At 38.6% G+C, this 13,916-nt stretch overlaps 1 protein-coding gene across 4 annotated transcripts in view; it reads left to right on the forward strand.

Moving 5' to 3' along the window:
• The window catches only part of RNF130 (ring finger protein 130), a 48,881-nt gene that overhangs the window by 21,559 nt on the left and 13,406 nt on the right, over positions 1 to 13,916 (forward strand). For all 4 annotated transcript variants that reach the window (XM_074916107.1, XM_074916109.1, XM_074916110.1 and 1 more), the window contains 3 exons: positions 1,846 to 2,096; positions 5,560 to 5,631; positions 7,457 to 7,539. In XM_074916107.1, the coding sequence (XP_074772208.1) occupies positions 1,846 to 2,096; positions 5,560 to 5,631; positions 7,457 to 7,539 (406 nt within the window). The remainder of the gene's footprint in view (positions 1 to 1,845; positions 2,097 to 5,559; positions 5,632 to 7,456; positions 7,540 to 13,916) is intronic.

The raw sequence follows: 13,916 nt of genomic DNA on the forward strand, positions 1-13,916 counted from the left end.
GTGTCTCTGGAGAGCTGGACTAAAGTGGACCTTGTATGAATCTGTGGTATATTAGTGATTAAATAAGTTGTATCCATAAATTGGGTTGGGTTTGGGTTGCTATTCAAAGGTTTTGAATGAGTGTGACACTTGTTTCAAAAATATTCAGAAGGAAACATTGAACATACTTTTCCTACTTAGACCCCTTTTACTAGGACAAGGCATGAATGTCTTTGCCATTTCAATTTTAAATAAAGAAAAGTTGAAATTCCTTGAGGAAAACAATTTTGAGGATATAGGATATTAAATTATTGTGCAAATCTTAATTTCTGAGATTATCAGATTTGATTCTTCTGAGTATTTCTGTCAGCACAATTCACAACACCAGTGTTAGGGAATTTGCTCTGAAAACAAGGATAATGACTGTAAAAGTTATTATTTGGCATGGTGAATGGAAAGAGTAATGAAATAACATTTTAAAATGTTACACAGCTCTATTAAAGCCCCCATTTGGGAAAATGAGCCTCTCACCCTGACTTATTTGCCCTGAGTTTCAAAGATACTGCTCTTTTGGGTCTTCTAAATAGTTTTGTGGATACAATAACTTATTAAAAATCAGATTTTGATTAAAAGACTTTTAACACAAATTCATTGTGTTAAAATAGGTTCTCTCTTCACTGTTGTGCTAGGTTCTCTGTAACTTGAATCCACTCTAAATCCAGAATCTTGGTGCTGAAGTTACTTGCATTATACAGTTCCTCTCTGAGGGAATGTGGAGCAAGCAGATGGAGCAAACAGATGAGCAGACTTTGTAAGCATTTTGAAAATAGGTCTTGAAAGGGGTTTTAGTATAGGAAGCAAATAGATCTGGATGAGTAAGAATGGCACTCATAAGGCTTTTTTCCTGGCTTTGGTTTTCCTATAAACTTAACTTTCTTTGAACTTGAACTCAGGGCAATTCTGATCTAAGATCTGCTTTTTTTTTTTTTTATAGGGCCTCTGTTTTTAAAAGATTTCTGCTCTCTCTGCTCTGCAGATGGTTTTGTTCTTTTTCAGCAAGCTTGTTGTTTGATTCTCTTATTATACTTGTACCAATAATTTTCCCTTTGGGGCGGGAGGTAATCTAGAGGCAAGACACTACAAAAACCAGATGGGCTACACATTCAAAATGGAGCTGATGGAGCTGACAGCCTCTTTGCAATCTTATCAAGCGTGTCTTTGTATGGGTGATAAAATCAGCACTCAAACTTCTGCCAAGTGTTTTTCATTTCTCTTCTACTTTGCAGCCAGACTTACTTGCTTTACTTTCACTTCTCTCTGAAGTGATGTAGGTAGAAGTTTGACTTTGTTGCTGCTGTGCTGGAACTGTGATTTACAGGTCCTTGACAAGCTTAGTGACACATGGAAACCACATAACCATGCAAGGGAACTTGCATAACTCTCAAGAGCAACTTGTACACATCACTGTTTATACTAAGACCACTGTAGCAGTATCATTGAACTCATCTTCTAAATGTTTTTCTGTGCGTTACCTGTTTAAGTGTTCACAGCTTCAAATCTGGAACAAATGTGGCTTTAAAGCTAGTTCAGACTGGACACAGTAATTGCAATGTGGGAAGTACTGTATAACCACCAGTGGAGATCTGTTACTATGTGTGGAGCTGCAGACAGTTTGCATGTTAATGCCCTAATTTGAAAATATAGGTTTGAAGGACAAGCCATGAGTTGAGTGCCCAGTAGCATGTTCCATGTGCTATAGATGGTTTAGATTAAAATCTCTAAATTGTCAAATGGCTTTGCATTTGGAAAAACTTCTAAGCAGCATGCCATGTTAATTCTAAATGTAAATTTTTTTTCTTTTTATAGGAACTGGAGACATTGTTGCTGTCATGATTACAGAATCAAAGGTTAAGGAGATCCTGAATTACTTGGAAAAGAATATCTCTGTCCTGATGGCAATAGCAGTGGGGTCCCGTGTTCCTCCAAAAAACTTCAGTCGGGGCTCTCTAGTCTTTGTGTCAATATCATTCATTGTTTTGATGATAATTTCTTCAGCATGGTTAATATTTTACTTCATCCAGAAGATCAGGTACACAAGTGCTCGTGACAGGAATCAGGTAAGGAGACTCCTTTTTTTTCCTCTAAGTTCTGGAGTTGATATTTCTGTATACATTAGGCAATAGAGAACAAATAATTTCTAAGGAATGTCCATCAAACTGCTGTTCAGAACGTCATTGTTGCAAGGCAGAGTATGTTGCCAGACAAGGATTTTTATATACCAGTGTTTCATCCTGAGCAGGACCAGTACAAGGTCGTCTTATATGATATGAAAGAATAAACTGAAGCAAAATATTTGGGGTTTGGTGAGTATAAATCAAAGAGGAAGATAAATTTTATGTTGGTTGAATAATACATACTGTATGTATGTTGGGAATGGGGAGGAAAGTTAGATTGTGAATGAACTTGTTAGGAATTCTATCCATGTTCTTAAGGATAGCTTCAGTAATAGTGAAGGTAATTCAGAGGTTGTATAAAGGTATTTCCAAACTGTAATCTGTCATGAATGTTAGGGTAAGAAAACTAAGATATAGAACTGCTTAGTGATGTGTGTTAACTTTCAGCTTTATTCAAGGTAACACTTGGTATGGACTGCCTAATTCTCCTGGTCATATACTTTAAGTAAAATTTTGTCCAGTATGCCTGTTTTATATTCATTTTCAAGTCTTGATTTAAGAATTGAATTAAGTATGGTCATACTCAGAGATCTTGACTAAATCAAGTCATCAACTCAAATATGGATTAAACTTTAGAAGTAAATGTTTTACTAGTGTGGACTTAATGACCCACTGCTTCTATAGTGTGCCTTGACTTTTATTGAGAAGGGTCAGTAAACCTCAGGAAATCCACTGTGCTCTCTTTGCCTTTATATCTCTGTCAAGGCTGACTTACAAAGCTGCTGACTCTAGTCCCTGTCCCCCCTTTTCCCACTGAATTACAGCTAATACACAGGAGCTCACGGTGAGGCAGTGCTTTGGTGTTTTGTCAAACCTAAAACAAATGCAAACTTACAAAGCCCCAGTTGTGACAAAGGATTTCCTTTTCAGTTTCTATAAATAGTTTCTGATGCTGCAGGTCCCATGGGCATCCTGTAGACTTTCCTAAGGATGTCATTCTTAAATGACCACGCTGTAGCCAGTATTTAGTGTGGTCCCTTGGGATGATGAAAGTTTAAATATAACTGTTACTCAATGAATATCTGTGGAATACTAAATTGTTCCTTCTGCATCCCCTACATGGTTCTAGGCTTCTTCCAAATGTCTTATGTTTCAAAACAGTTGCTCCATGGGGAAAGGGCTCTTATGACCTTTTTTCTTTCTTTAGATTTTTACAAAGGTCAGGAGAAACTTGATGAAAATTTTATGTGGTTTAAAAAGCTGAGCTTATTAAACTTTAATAAGAAGGTGGCGACAGCTATGGCTTATTTTTAAAGAGCTCTGAGAGCTTTCACAGAGAGAAGGCTGTACTGGTAGTGATGAAATAACTTGTTTTAGGCTATGATCTTGTTTTTAAGTTATGTCGAGGCACACTTTACGAAAAAAACCCGAAAACATGCTGTGTTTTGTAGATAGTGCAAGTAGATACTGGTATTTCACATCGTTACTCTTGTGCACTTCCTCCAGAGATATGAAACTCTTTGTATGTGGTGGTGGCATTTTTCATCAAGACAGTTCTGGGTTTTAAAAGCAAGCAGATGCTGTATGCCTATGCCCTAAATTACCAAAACAGCAAATCCCGAGCATTTCAAATGTTAACACTGAAAAGTATTTATTAAAATCAGAAAATGGAAGAGGTGGATGTCTCAAATAGAAGAGATGAAAGTTATTGTTTAGCAAATTTATTTACATAAGAGAATGTGCATACGTTTTGGAAGACTTTTGCTGAAGTACTATGCTTCCAATAGGAAAATAACACTTAAGATTTCTTGTAGCACATATACAATCATGTGCAGTACAACTAAACACAAATACTACCCACAATTACTTTGTTTTTAGTGTTGAACATTTAAGTTAAATGCCTTTTCAGCCTTGTTCCTCTCTTAGTAATCACATTTTTGGTTATGCAATGATTATCTACTCCAGCAGTGTGCTAGTGTGTTTTGAGTTGTTAAGTACTCAGGCTAATATGTTTGTTCCAGGTCATGTAATTTAGATTTACATAAATTGACCAGTTTCTCACATGTTGGAAATTAGGTTGAGATTCCTGACTTCAGGAAGCATATCATTTCCCTATCCAAGATCTGTTTCTGATGCTGCATTTCCTATATCAGTATACTTCAGTAGCTGTGACTGGGTACCTGGTTTGGGTTTTTTTTTTTTTTTCAAATCTATGCTCTAAAAAATATAAGAGCTGCTGTTCTGTGGAAACCACAAAAAAAGTGCATATGTAATTCTAGAATAATGTTGGTACAGTTGGTTGTGGTGGACTTCTGAGCTCTTTGTGTGTCTCAAATAAAAGCAGCCTTTGTATGCAGATCAAGTGTATGGTACAGGGGGGGTACACCTTCTGAAGGATTTGGTTTTTCAACTGTACAGAAGGTGGGCACAAACCCCACGAATTTGTTTCAAGCTATACGGGAGGTTTTGGTAGGTGCAGGTTACATTCTCAGAAACAGCCCTCTCCCTCAAAGGTAGAGTACTTAGTACAAGGTGGAGATGAAGGATGAACTCCCCCTTTTCCAGTCAATGTAAAAAAAATCTGATGTCTCAGGTTCCTGAAATAAGGAGACGTGAGCTTTGTTCCGCTTGGTGCCTGGTCTCTGGGATTCCACAGACAGCTGGCAAGCAGCCATTCTCCTCCGCTGGCTGGGAACTGAGCATTGCAGCAGAATCGGGACTTGAATTGCCAGAGTGGCTCCTTCCATCCAACAGTGGTGGTCATAAAAACAGCATAAACAACAAAAAAATAGCTTGGCCTCTGCATTCAGATTGAGGTTCATCTTCAAACCAATGTTCATTTCAGCTTTATTTAAGTCTGTATTGGCTTATTTAGATTTCATGACCCATCATTTTCCTCTTTGTGAGATCCTGGTGGTTTCAGGTAATAGCAAGAGAGAAACTAGGTTACACTGAGAGGATTTCTTACATCTCAGAATAAGATCAGCCTGCTCAGGGGGGGAAAAAAAAATTCAAGCTTAAGATCTTAAGAAGCGGCATACTGAATAAAAAGCAATATGAACAGAATATAATGGAAATCATTGGGAGGGCATGTTGCTTCAGCTTTTATTCTGTGGGCTGGGTTTGATTTAGCTTTGTCACACAAACGTGGATCACTTTTGTGGGCTTTTATAGGGTCCATGACGTTTGTGCCCATGCTTACAGAGCACATTTGTGGGCTCAACTGTTGGGTTTTTTCTTTCTGGCAAATCTGTGCGCTTTGTGTATGCTTTTTGTCTTGTGTTGGCCTACTGCCATAGTGTGTGTTGCAATGTTAGTATTGAGCCCAAATAAGTCGTTATAAAGAACAGTAATGAAGCTTCATTATCAGGGTTAATTTGTGTTCCTTTCTTTGTCACTTCATTAGCGTCGTCTTGGAGATGCTGCCAAGAAAGCCATTGGTAAATTGACAACAAGGACAGTAAAGAAGGGTGATAAGGTATAATAATAATATTTCAGTGTGGTAAATTTGAGCATGATGTTCAATTCTTGCTGGGGGAAACAATCACAGTTTTTCCTTTCTGCTTCTGATTTATGACCTTGCCTTCCTTGTTGGAGACTTACTTTGTCCTACGGCACAGTATTTTGTGTAATTTTTAGTATTGTTGTATGCTGTAAGTGTGTACATTTCAAAGGAGTTTTTCTTCTTTAAATACTACTTGCACTCCATCTGGCAACTAGGAGTGAGAGTGGTTTTGTGTGCTAACTGGCTGGGGGGTTTTGCTGGTAGGAGTACATAGGGCTAGCATTGTTTATGTGGAATTCTGTAAGCTTTGAATCATTGCATATGTAAGTTGTGTAAAGTAAAAATAAATTTAAAAGACAGGCAATAAAGGACAATCTCTTATGTAAAATCAAATATCCAATAACTGAGGGGGAATATAAGCAGGTATTTCATTAAAGATAGTAAATGTTACTCCAGAACTATTTCTTGCCAGTATACAAACTAAAATATATGGTGTGTTGTCCTAAACTTTTTCCACTTTTATGAGCAGTACTGCTTTGTCTTTGCTTCCAAAAGGAAGAAACAGTCAGTCTTGCTTAATTTTTGCTCTTTAATTTGCAGAAGGCAAGGGAATTCTGGCTATGATTTGATTTTTAAGAGAAGATTATTTCCTTGGGACTTTTTAGTGTGATTCCTTTTTATCTTTCTTATCAACACTATCAGCAATGGAAGATTAGTAAGTGATGGAAAAATTTGCTTTCAGAGAGAAGGCAGAAAAAATGTCTTTCTGCTCTTTCTCCCTCCCTACGTAGTTTTATTTCAAGACAGCCCACTGCACTAAATCTTTTGTGGGTATGGGAGTATATATAGATAATGGGAACTTTTCCATATTAAGAGAAAAGATGCTGTCATTTTGACAGCATAAATTCAAAACTGGCAAGTGACGTGTAGGTTGCAGTACAGACAGCAAGAGGTGCAGGTGACCAGAGTAGGAGAAAACCTGTCCTTCCTCTGAGCAGCCCATGGGGATTCTCTGCATGCAGCACTGGCTGGTGATGACCAGGAGTGGCTGTTGTCTTGCTGTGGTTCCTGTCTCAGTGTCTTCCTAGTAACTTGCTGGCATCAAAAAGAATCATAAACTTGAGCTAAGAGAAGGCGCAGTCTGTTCTGCTTCACAGGCCCAAACATTTTAAATGTATATTGCTGATGCCATATCTACATCCAAATGGAAGTCAGCCCTTCTTCATTAGAAATTTTTAATTCTTGTGTTTAAAAATCAAAATAATCTTTAAAAATCATAATTTCTAGAAGACAGAGAAGAAGAGAGACAGTCAGTTAGTGATCCTCATCTTCATGTCTGGATAAGAATGATGATAATTCTGCAAGTAAACAGCAGACAAAAATATGGGACTCTGAAATAAGTAAAATTTGCTAGTTCTAGTTATAAAAGGGAATCCCAGGATTCTTATGCTGCCAAAAAAATCCCAAACCTGAATAAAATAGAACTTTTAGCTCCAAGCTGAAGTGAAGCCTATATGGAAACAGTCACTATATTATATAGTGATTCAGCTTGAATATTAGAATCATCTTAGGCCTTAGCTTATGTTTCATATGATCATTTATCAGCTCCAAATGGAGAGTTTTGTATGGATGAGATGCTTTTCTCAAGTCAGGTTGGAATATAATAACCCAGTCATTGGTTTTTTATCTTTTTAGTAACAGCCACTTGGCACAATGCAATTCATGTACTAGTCACAACTACTTTTACATTTGTCATAGCCTCAACTCTTGACTTGAATTTTCATTCTATTCATTTTAGGAAACAGACCCAGACTTTGATCATTGTGCTGTCTGCATTGAGAGTTACAAGCAGAACGATGTTGTTCGCATTTTACCATGCAAGTAAGCTAGTAAAGTTGCTTTGTTTGGAAACTATTCTTTCTTTGTGCTTCTTTGCTTCATTTCACGTAATATGTGCATTGTAATTTACAGACACATTTGTTAGATGTTTCCTAATAACAGCCACTTTATTTTACACTATGATGCCAGGAGGTGTAAAGGTGGGTGCTGTCACTGTTATTCTGGTAGCAATGAAACAAAAGATTATGATCTTGAAGATGGGCAGTTTGGGCACATCAGCAGTGGAGCTATTAAGGGTGAGGGTGGTGCAGATTTAAGGCCTGAGCAGTAGGCAGGCTGCAGCATTCTGCACTGTAGATGAGCAACATTGGCTGCTGGTTTCTGAAGCAGTGTAGGAAACAGAAATGCAGTCTTTCCAACCTTCATACCTCCTCTGACATCAATCAGCCACGGTGCTATCATCTGTCTTTGGTCTCTTCAGTGCAGTCTGTTCTTGGCTTGTGCCTGAAGATGCGTACCTGCTGGATATTCTGCATTGGTTCTTAAAATGTAATAACTTCTCCTTTTATGCCATTCTCTTGACATTTACAGGTTTTCAGTTTGTTTCCATTCCACTTCCATTCTTGAGTTGTTTTGGGATATTTGCTCTTTGAGAGATGCTTTTAAGTAATTTTCTACCTGGTGATTGATTTTGATGAATCGGTATGTTTTGGTAGACTTAAGCATTACCAAGGACATCTTTCCCTTGTATTCTGAAATGCAAAGCTTTCTTCTTAACTCCAGACACAAAAAACACATGTAAGTTATATTGTATATATACAGCCAAGATCGAGTAATTTGGCCTGTGCTTGATGTACAAATAGTGTTCTGCATGGTGTTCTAGAAGCAACAAAGTCATGGTATTGGAGTCGATCTTCAGCCACGCAGCAGCAGCACATAAGAGCTCATTATTGGTCTTCTAAATCCTCCTGTAGGCTGTTCTGAATAGCAGGAATATTTTTTCTCCTAATGCATAATGAACTTCTATCATCATAAAAGGAAAACAGTATTTTATATCTTATTGATCAAAATATGTGTGCATTCTGCTTCTGAAGCCAGAAGTTAGTTGAGTTTACTTTTCTCTATGTTCTTTACCTCTTGGACTGTGGAAAACAATGACCTGGTTTAGGTCATTCTCAGTGTTGTTGCTTAGTTAATATACCATGCAAATATTTGTTTAGAAACTTCCATTAAAATGCTTGGGAATAGAAGAGCTTGGTCTTAGATCTGTACAATTTGGGACCTTTCGGTCATGTGGATGCATGTACATTTCTTTTTTAGATTTGGTCATTTTTTACTCAAATATGATGTTCTTTTGCCCCCAAAAAATGCACTCCCAAGTGTTAAATAAAGATTCCAGAGAGTTATGTCCTACATTGTAATCCAAAATAAAGCTTGCATATGTGAATTAAGCCCTAGTCTGATTTGTTGTATAGAAAATTACTTGGAAATTAGAGGAGGAACTTCTGGAAACTGCACACCAGTTTTGGACCACTGAGATTGTTTGATAAATGCCTCTTAAGAAAGCTTCACTTGTGTAGTTTGGGTGGTACTGTGAGGCTCAAGGATGTGGAATGGAGGTTCGCAAGTCCTATTCCTCCGTGCCTTTTCTCTTGATACTGAACAGAGGTCAGAGGGAAGGTCATTGCCAGTGAAGAGAGAATGAGTCTTCATCTGGTAGGAAAGCATCTTCTCCCACTAAGCACAAGGCAGAGAAGGCAGAGTTGGGACTAATAGTCAACTTCCTTAGTTAAACAGCTGCCACTGTCCAAGCAATGGATGTGTTGCTAGTATCAGCAGATACAATACAATTTAATCAAGAGGATGATTGATTTTTTTTTTTATTTCAAAAAAACTATTTAAAATTAATTTCCTTCAGACGCCTTTGGTGAGTCACAGTCCTGCAGACAGGCAGCTCCCTGCTCTCAGGGATAGTTAGAGCTGCTTCAGAGAGATGGGTGAAGGTGCACCTGGCTGCTATCCCAGCACAACCTCCCCCAGTGCAATCTCCCATGTAAAGGAGATATCAGGGCTCTTGTGTAGGTCCTTTTCTGTTCTGTTTTTTGCAAGAATGTAAGGTCAGTGAAGGCTCAGATTACATTTCTGCCAAAGGCTGTATGATAACTTTTATGTTCACTTTCTTGTTTTAAATCTCACTTTTCATCTGCTGCAGCTCAGCTTTGAGTTGAGTGCAAAACCATCTTGGCTAGATGGAAACGTTGAGATGGATACTTTCCACAAGACATTTTTATATTTATAGATGAAGAGCCAACCAGTACCTGCAGAGATGAGCCCAATAGATTTCAGATGGCTTCTAAGACTTTTCATTCTTCAGCATCTGAGATGCTTCTCCCCAAATCTTGTTTTGGAGATTTAATCCCCTCCTACTTCATCATACTTCAACCTCGCATCTTAGTGCAACATGCAAAGTTAGTTTTAAAAAAAAAAAACCAAAACACATACACAAAAAAATCCTCCAAGAGAATCTCTAAGCCAGATGAGAAAATAAATTGCAAGAAAACCATGGAGAAAATGCCTCAACCAAGAGGAAGTAAATGAAAGGCTACAAGTTTTTCTTACTGTGCTTGTTGAGGAAGCTATAATCATTAGACACCAGGAATCACTGTCACATACTTGCTGCTTTCATCAATTTAAAAGTAACATTTCGCTTTGGTACCACAGTTGTTCTCTGCAGTTAAGTGTGGTCTGTCACTGTGCCTCAGCAGAGAGGAGTCTGGTCTGGGCAGACTCACAGCAGGCAAAACCTTCCAGCAGCTGAGCAAGCTTCACCTAAAGTTCTGTAGTGAAACACCATTTGTGATGTAAGGTTTTGTGGCAGGTGGGAAATTGTGGCCAATTTAAAAATAAACCAAAGTGAGAATGATTGCAAACAGTGCAGTTGAATTTCTACCATTAATTTTGTGCTTCAGAGAGAAATATGTTCGTTACCAGCAGCCTATGGACATACCTGTAGCTTTTGGTGCACACAGGGATAAGGCAGCCGTCTGTCAGGCTCACAAGCCTGAGGAACGTCTCTGTCTTTGTGAATATCATTATGTAAGTTAAAAATGAGTAAGCAAATGTCCATGAGAATCCTTCTGACAATTTTCTTATTCAGATAGTTTTACTCTACCATCCCACTGGTACATCTGGGAGATGAACAGGCACTAGGTGAAAAGTGATCAGGAGAGGGTAGTGTGAAAAACTAGTGAGAGATAAGGGAAGGAGAGATCAAAGTGACAGGTTAGAGAAAAGCAGAGAGTGATGTTGTAAAGGGCAGAGGATGGCCTGGGAAGGAAGGAATTTACAAGGTAGGAAAAGAATTAGGGTAGTGAATATGTTAAAATAAATGGCTTTTGAGCCAAATCCTTAATTCCTGTACTGGGCAAGAAAGTAGAAGTGACTAAGCCAGATTTTCATCTGTTTGATTCTGTGTGGCTGCAAATAGCTGCCTTTTTTTTTAAAAAAAGAGCAAATTAACATCATCTCTCAATGCCATCCTTTCTGCTTACGGCAATGTCTCTGCACAACCCCCATTTTCTCTGCTACCTGCTTGCAAGGGCAGTCTCTTTTCCCTCAGCAATGCTCTTGTATTTATGGAAAGCACTGAGGCTGCTTTCCCCTGGCATTGCCTGCTACGGGGGAGATGTGGTGCCTTCCTTCTCACCGCAGCAGGCCAGACATCTCCTCAGCTGTGCTAGCTGTAACGGGCTGCCTGCAGCAGGGCAGGAAGGACCTGTGTGCCCCTCGCCAGCCAGGGAGGTTTGTACCCCAGGGCAAGGGGAGCAACTACCACCAGCAGTAGCCAAAGATACTACTTTGCAGCAAGCAGATTGATCAGATCCCTTTGGTGGGATGCTGCACTGAGCAGGGAAGTGTAGTAAGCTCTTGGGAAATAGCACTTACAAACTTGTTCAAACCCTTCTCCTTGTGTGACATGCAAATTCAGAGACATTACACCACCAAAAGAGATTTTTAACTCACTTTTTCTCTGAAATGCTGCAAAGAAGCTGTGTTGTACAATGGAGTCTGTGTTACGGTGTTTATTACAAGCTGGAGGGCAACTGGCTTGGGTATGCTGACAGAGTGGAAAAATACCTGCAGGTCACCTGTTTGGAGTTATGCCCGCATGGGAGACTCCTTCAGTGCTACCAGCCTGGCTGCTGGCCACGCTTCTTACAGCCCCAAGGCTGGAGAATCAGCAAAAGCTGTGTCACACTACACTCCCCAGTGTGGCTCCTGGAGGAACGTCATCAGCCACCATGACCTAGAGCAACTCACTAGGAACTCTTCATATTTATGGTCTTGGAAAACAAGTGACAGAAATATGAAGATGGAGAAGGTTTGTGATAGCAGAAAATGCAAGGGCTGGCTTTGTCGGACTGAGTTTTAAAAATAATTCATGTGTTTATTATTTTAATTGATGTATAACTGCTTTTTAACTCTTGCAAGCAGAGAAATCAAGACAGCTGAACCATGGTGATGGTATCAGCAAGCTTTTAAAGGAGTAGATAATCTACATAAGTAGTAGGTAAAGCTGTGCTGATCTAAATCAATAAATAACCTTTGGAGAACTGCATCTTTTTGAAATACATTAATAAACATCCTTGAAGGTTTAGGAACTAAAAGCAAAGAATTAAGAGGTCACAAAAATAGTTGAGCTGTTTGGTGCCTTCAAACTATATCAAACTGCTAATGACTCTTTAAAATAACTCATAATATTTAGCAGATTGGCATCCATATCAGTTGCCTGCTTCACTTGATCTGAGTGCTTCTACAGCACTGATTAGCCGATAACAATATATTAGAGCTGTTTTCATGCTTCTGTGGAGTCTTGATGTCTGCTGTTTTCCAAAATATTAGATTTTCAGGTTTGTCCTACTCAAAAAGAAAAAAACAAAACTTCAGACACTAAAAAGGAAACATAAGCAGCTAAAAGCTGTGATTTGCCTAACATAGAAAAATAGCATCTCTATTTGTTTCAGAAGATGTAAAACCATTTTCTATCATCCACGATTTCTAAACATTGTTTCCTGTAGTTTTGTGAGTAATAAAGGGAATAAGTTAAGACCTAATAACAGTAGAAGTGAGTCTGTGTTTTGTGCAATTATTTGAACAGTAAGCAATGTATATATATATCCCGTTTTTCATTATTACTGTATTGCTAAAGGACACAGGTCAGCAAAGTGACTAGCTGAGATTCTGTAAGTTTCTGTTCCTGCAATATCTGGGATATAGATAAGCAGAGTTTTTCTGCTGCCTGTCCATATTCTGTTGACTACATTATACTTTGTAAGTCTATGTATCTTTAGTACAGGTAGGATATATAGTTGTAGCTGTCTTGGAACCTAATTATGTTTATATATTTCAGTCTATCCATCAATCTTAATAGCCATAGACAAAACATAATTATATACTGTCTCTTTCCATGTTTATTAACAATTTCAGGAGGTCTTCTGTGTCGCTTTCCTTAAAAGAGTATTATCTTGTAACGTGCCTCATTTTGTGTCTGGCTTTAAAATCCCAAGGGATGGGGAGCACGGAAATCCCAGACCTCACAATGAGCTACTGAGGCATAGAGCGCCAAGGATAACCTGAGAAAGGAGAGGACAAAGAGTATCTCAACTTTATGCTGCCTTGGGGTCATGGATGACCTCTTACAGACCATGCGGATGCCTCAAATAGATCCAAGAACTCCTTGTTCTGCCACTGCCCCTTTGCCTGTTGGTTTCAGAGCACAGCTCTTCGCTGGCTAAGCAGCCCTTGTAATTGCTGATCTTTGTCATGATCACCAGTCTGTCGTGTTCAGGTTGCCTGTTCTTACTGGCTTCTTGCTCTGCAGTCAGTGCCACTGGAAATGAACAATCTGGCTTCTTATCACAGGCAGTTATTCAGACTCGGTTATTACGAGGTTTTGCTAAAGCTGTATTGTGTAGAAAATCTAGTGATGCCCATTTCTGCCATGAATATGCTCTGAAAAGTTCTTTGCCTTTTGAAAAGCCAAGAGGACATTTCCTTTAATTTAGAAACGTTTTGATCTCTGTATAGTCTATCCTTGTTATAGTGGTTTATATCAGTCCTAACACTGTTACATTTATATTCATGTTTGTGACTAAGATTTTTGTATGCAATGTAGGTGGCAATTCAGACTGTTTTCTATTGCAGAGAGTGATTTGCTTTTTCATCTTTAAAAGATTTTTTTTTTCTATGACCATCTATGATGGACATGTTTTTCTTCCTGATATCAGGAAATACTGATTGTAGGAAAAGCCTTCTTTTTCCCTAGATGTGATAATCATAAAAGCCCTTTCAAAATCAGACGTGTGTGTTTGGGTTGGTTGCACTGACTTTTGAATAAAATCAGCTGCTGGTGGACCTGT

The sequence above is a fragment of the Athene noctua genome, chromosome 12 (assembly GCF_965140245.1).
Source record: "Athene noctua chromosome 12, bAthNoc1.hap1.1, whole genome shotgun sequence".
Classification (NCBI taxonomy): Eukaryota; Metazoa; Chordata; class Aves; order Strigiformes; family Strigidae; genus Athene; species Athene noctua.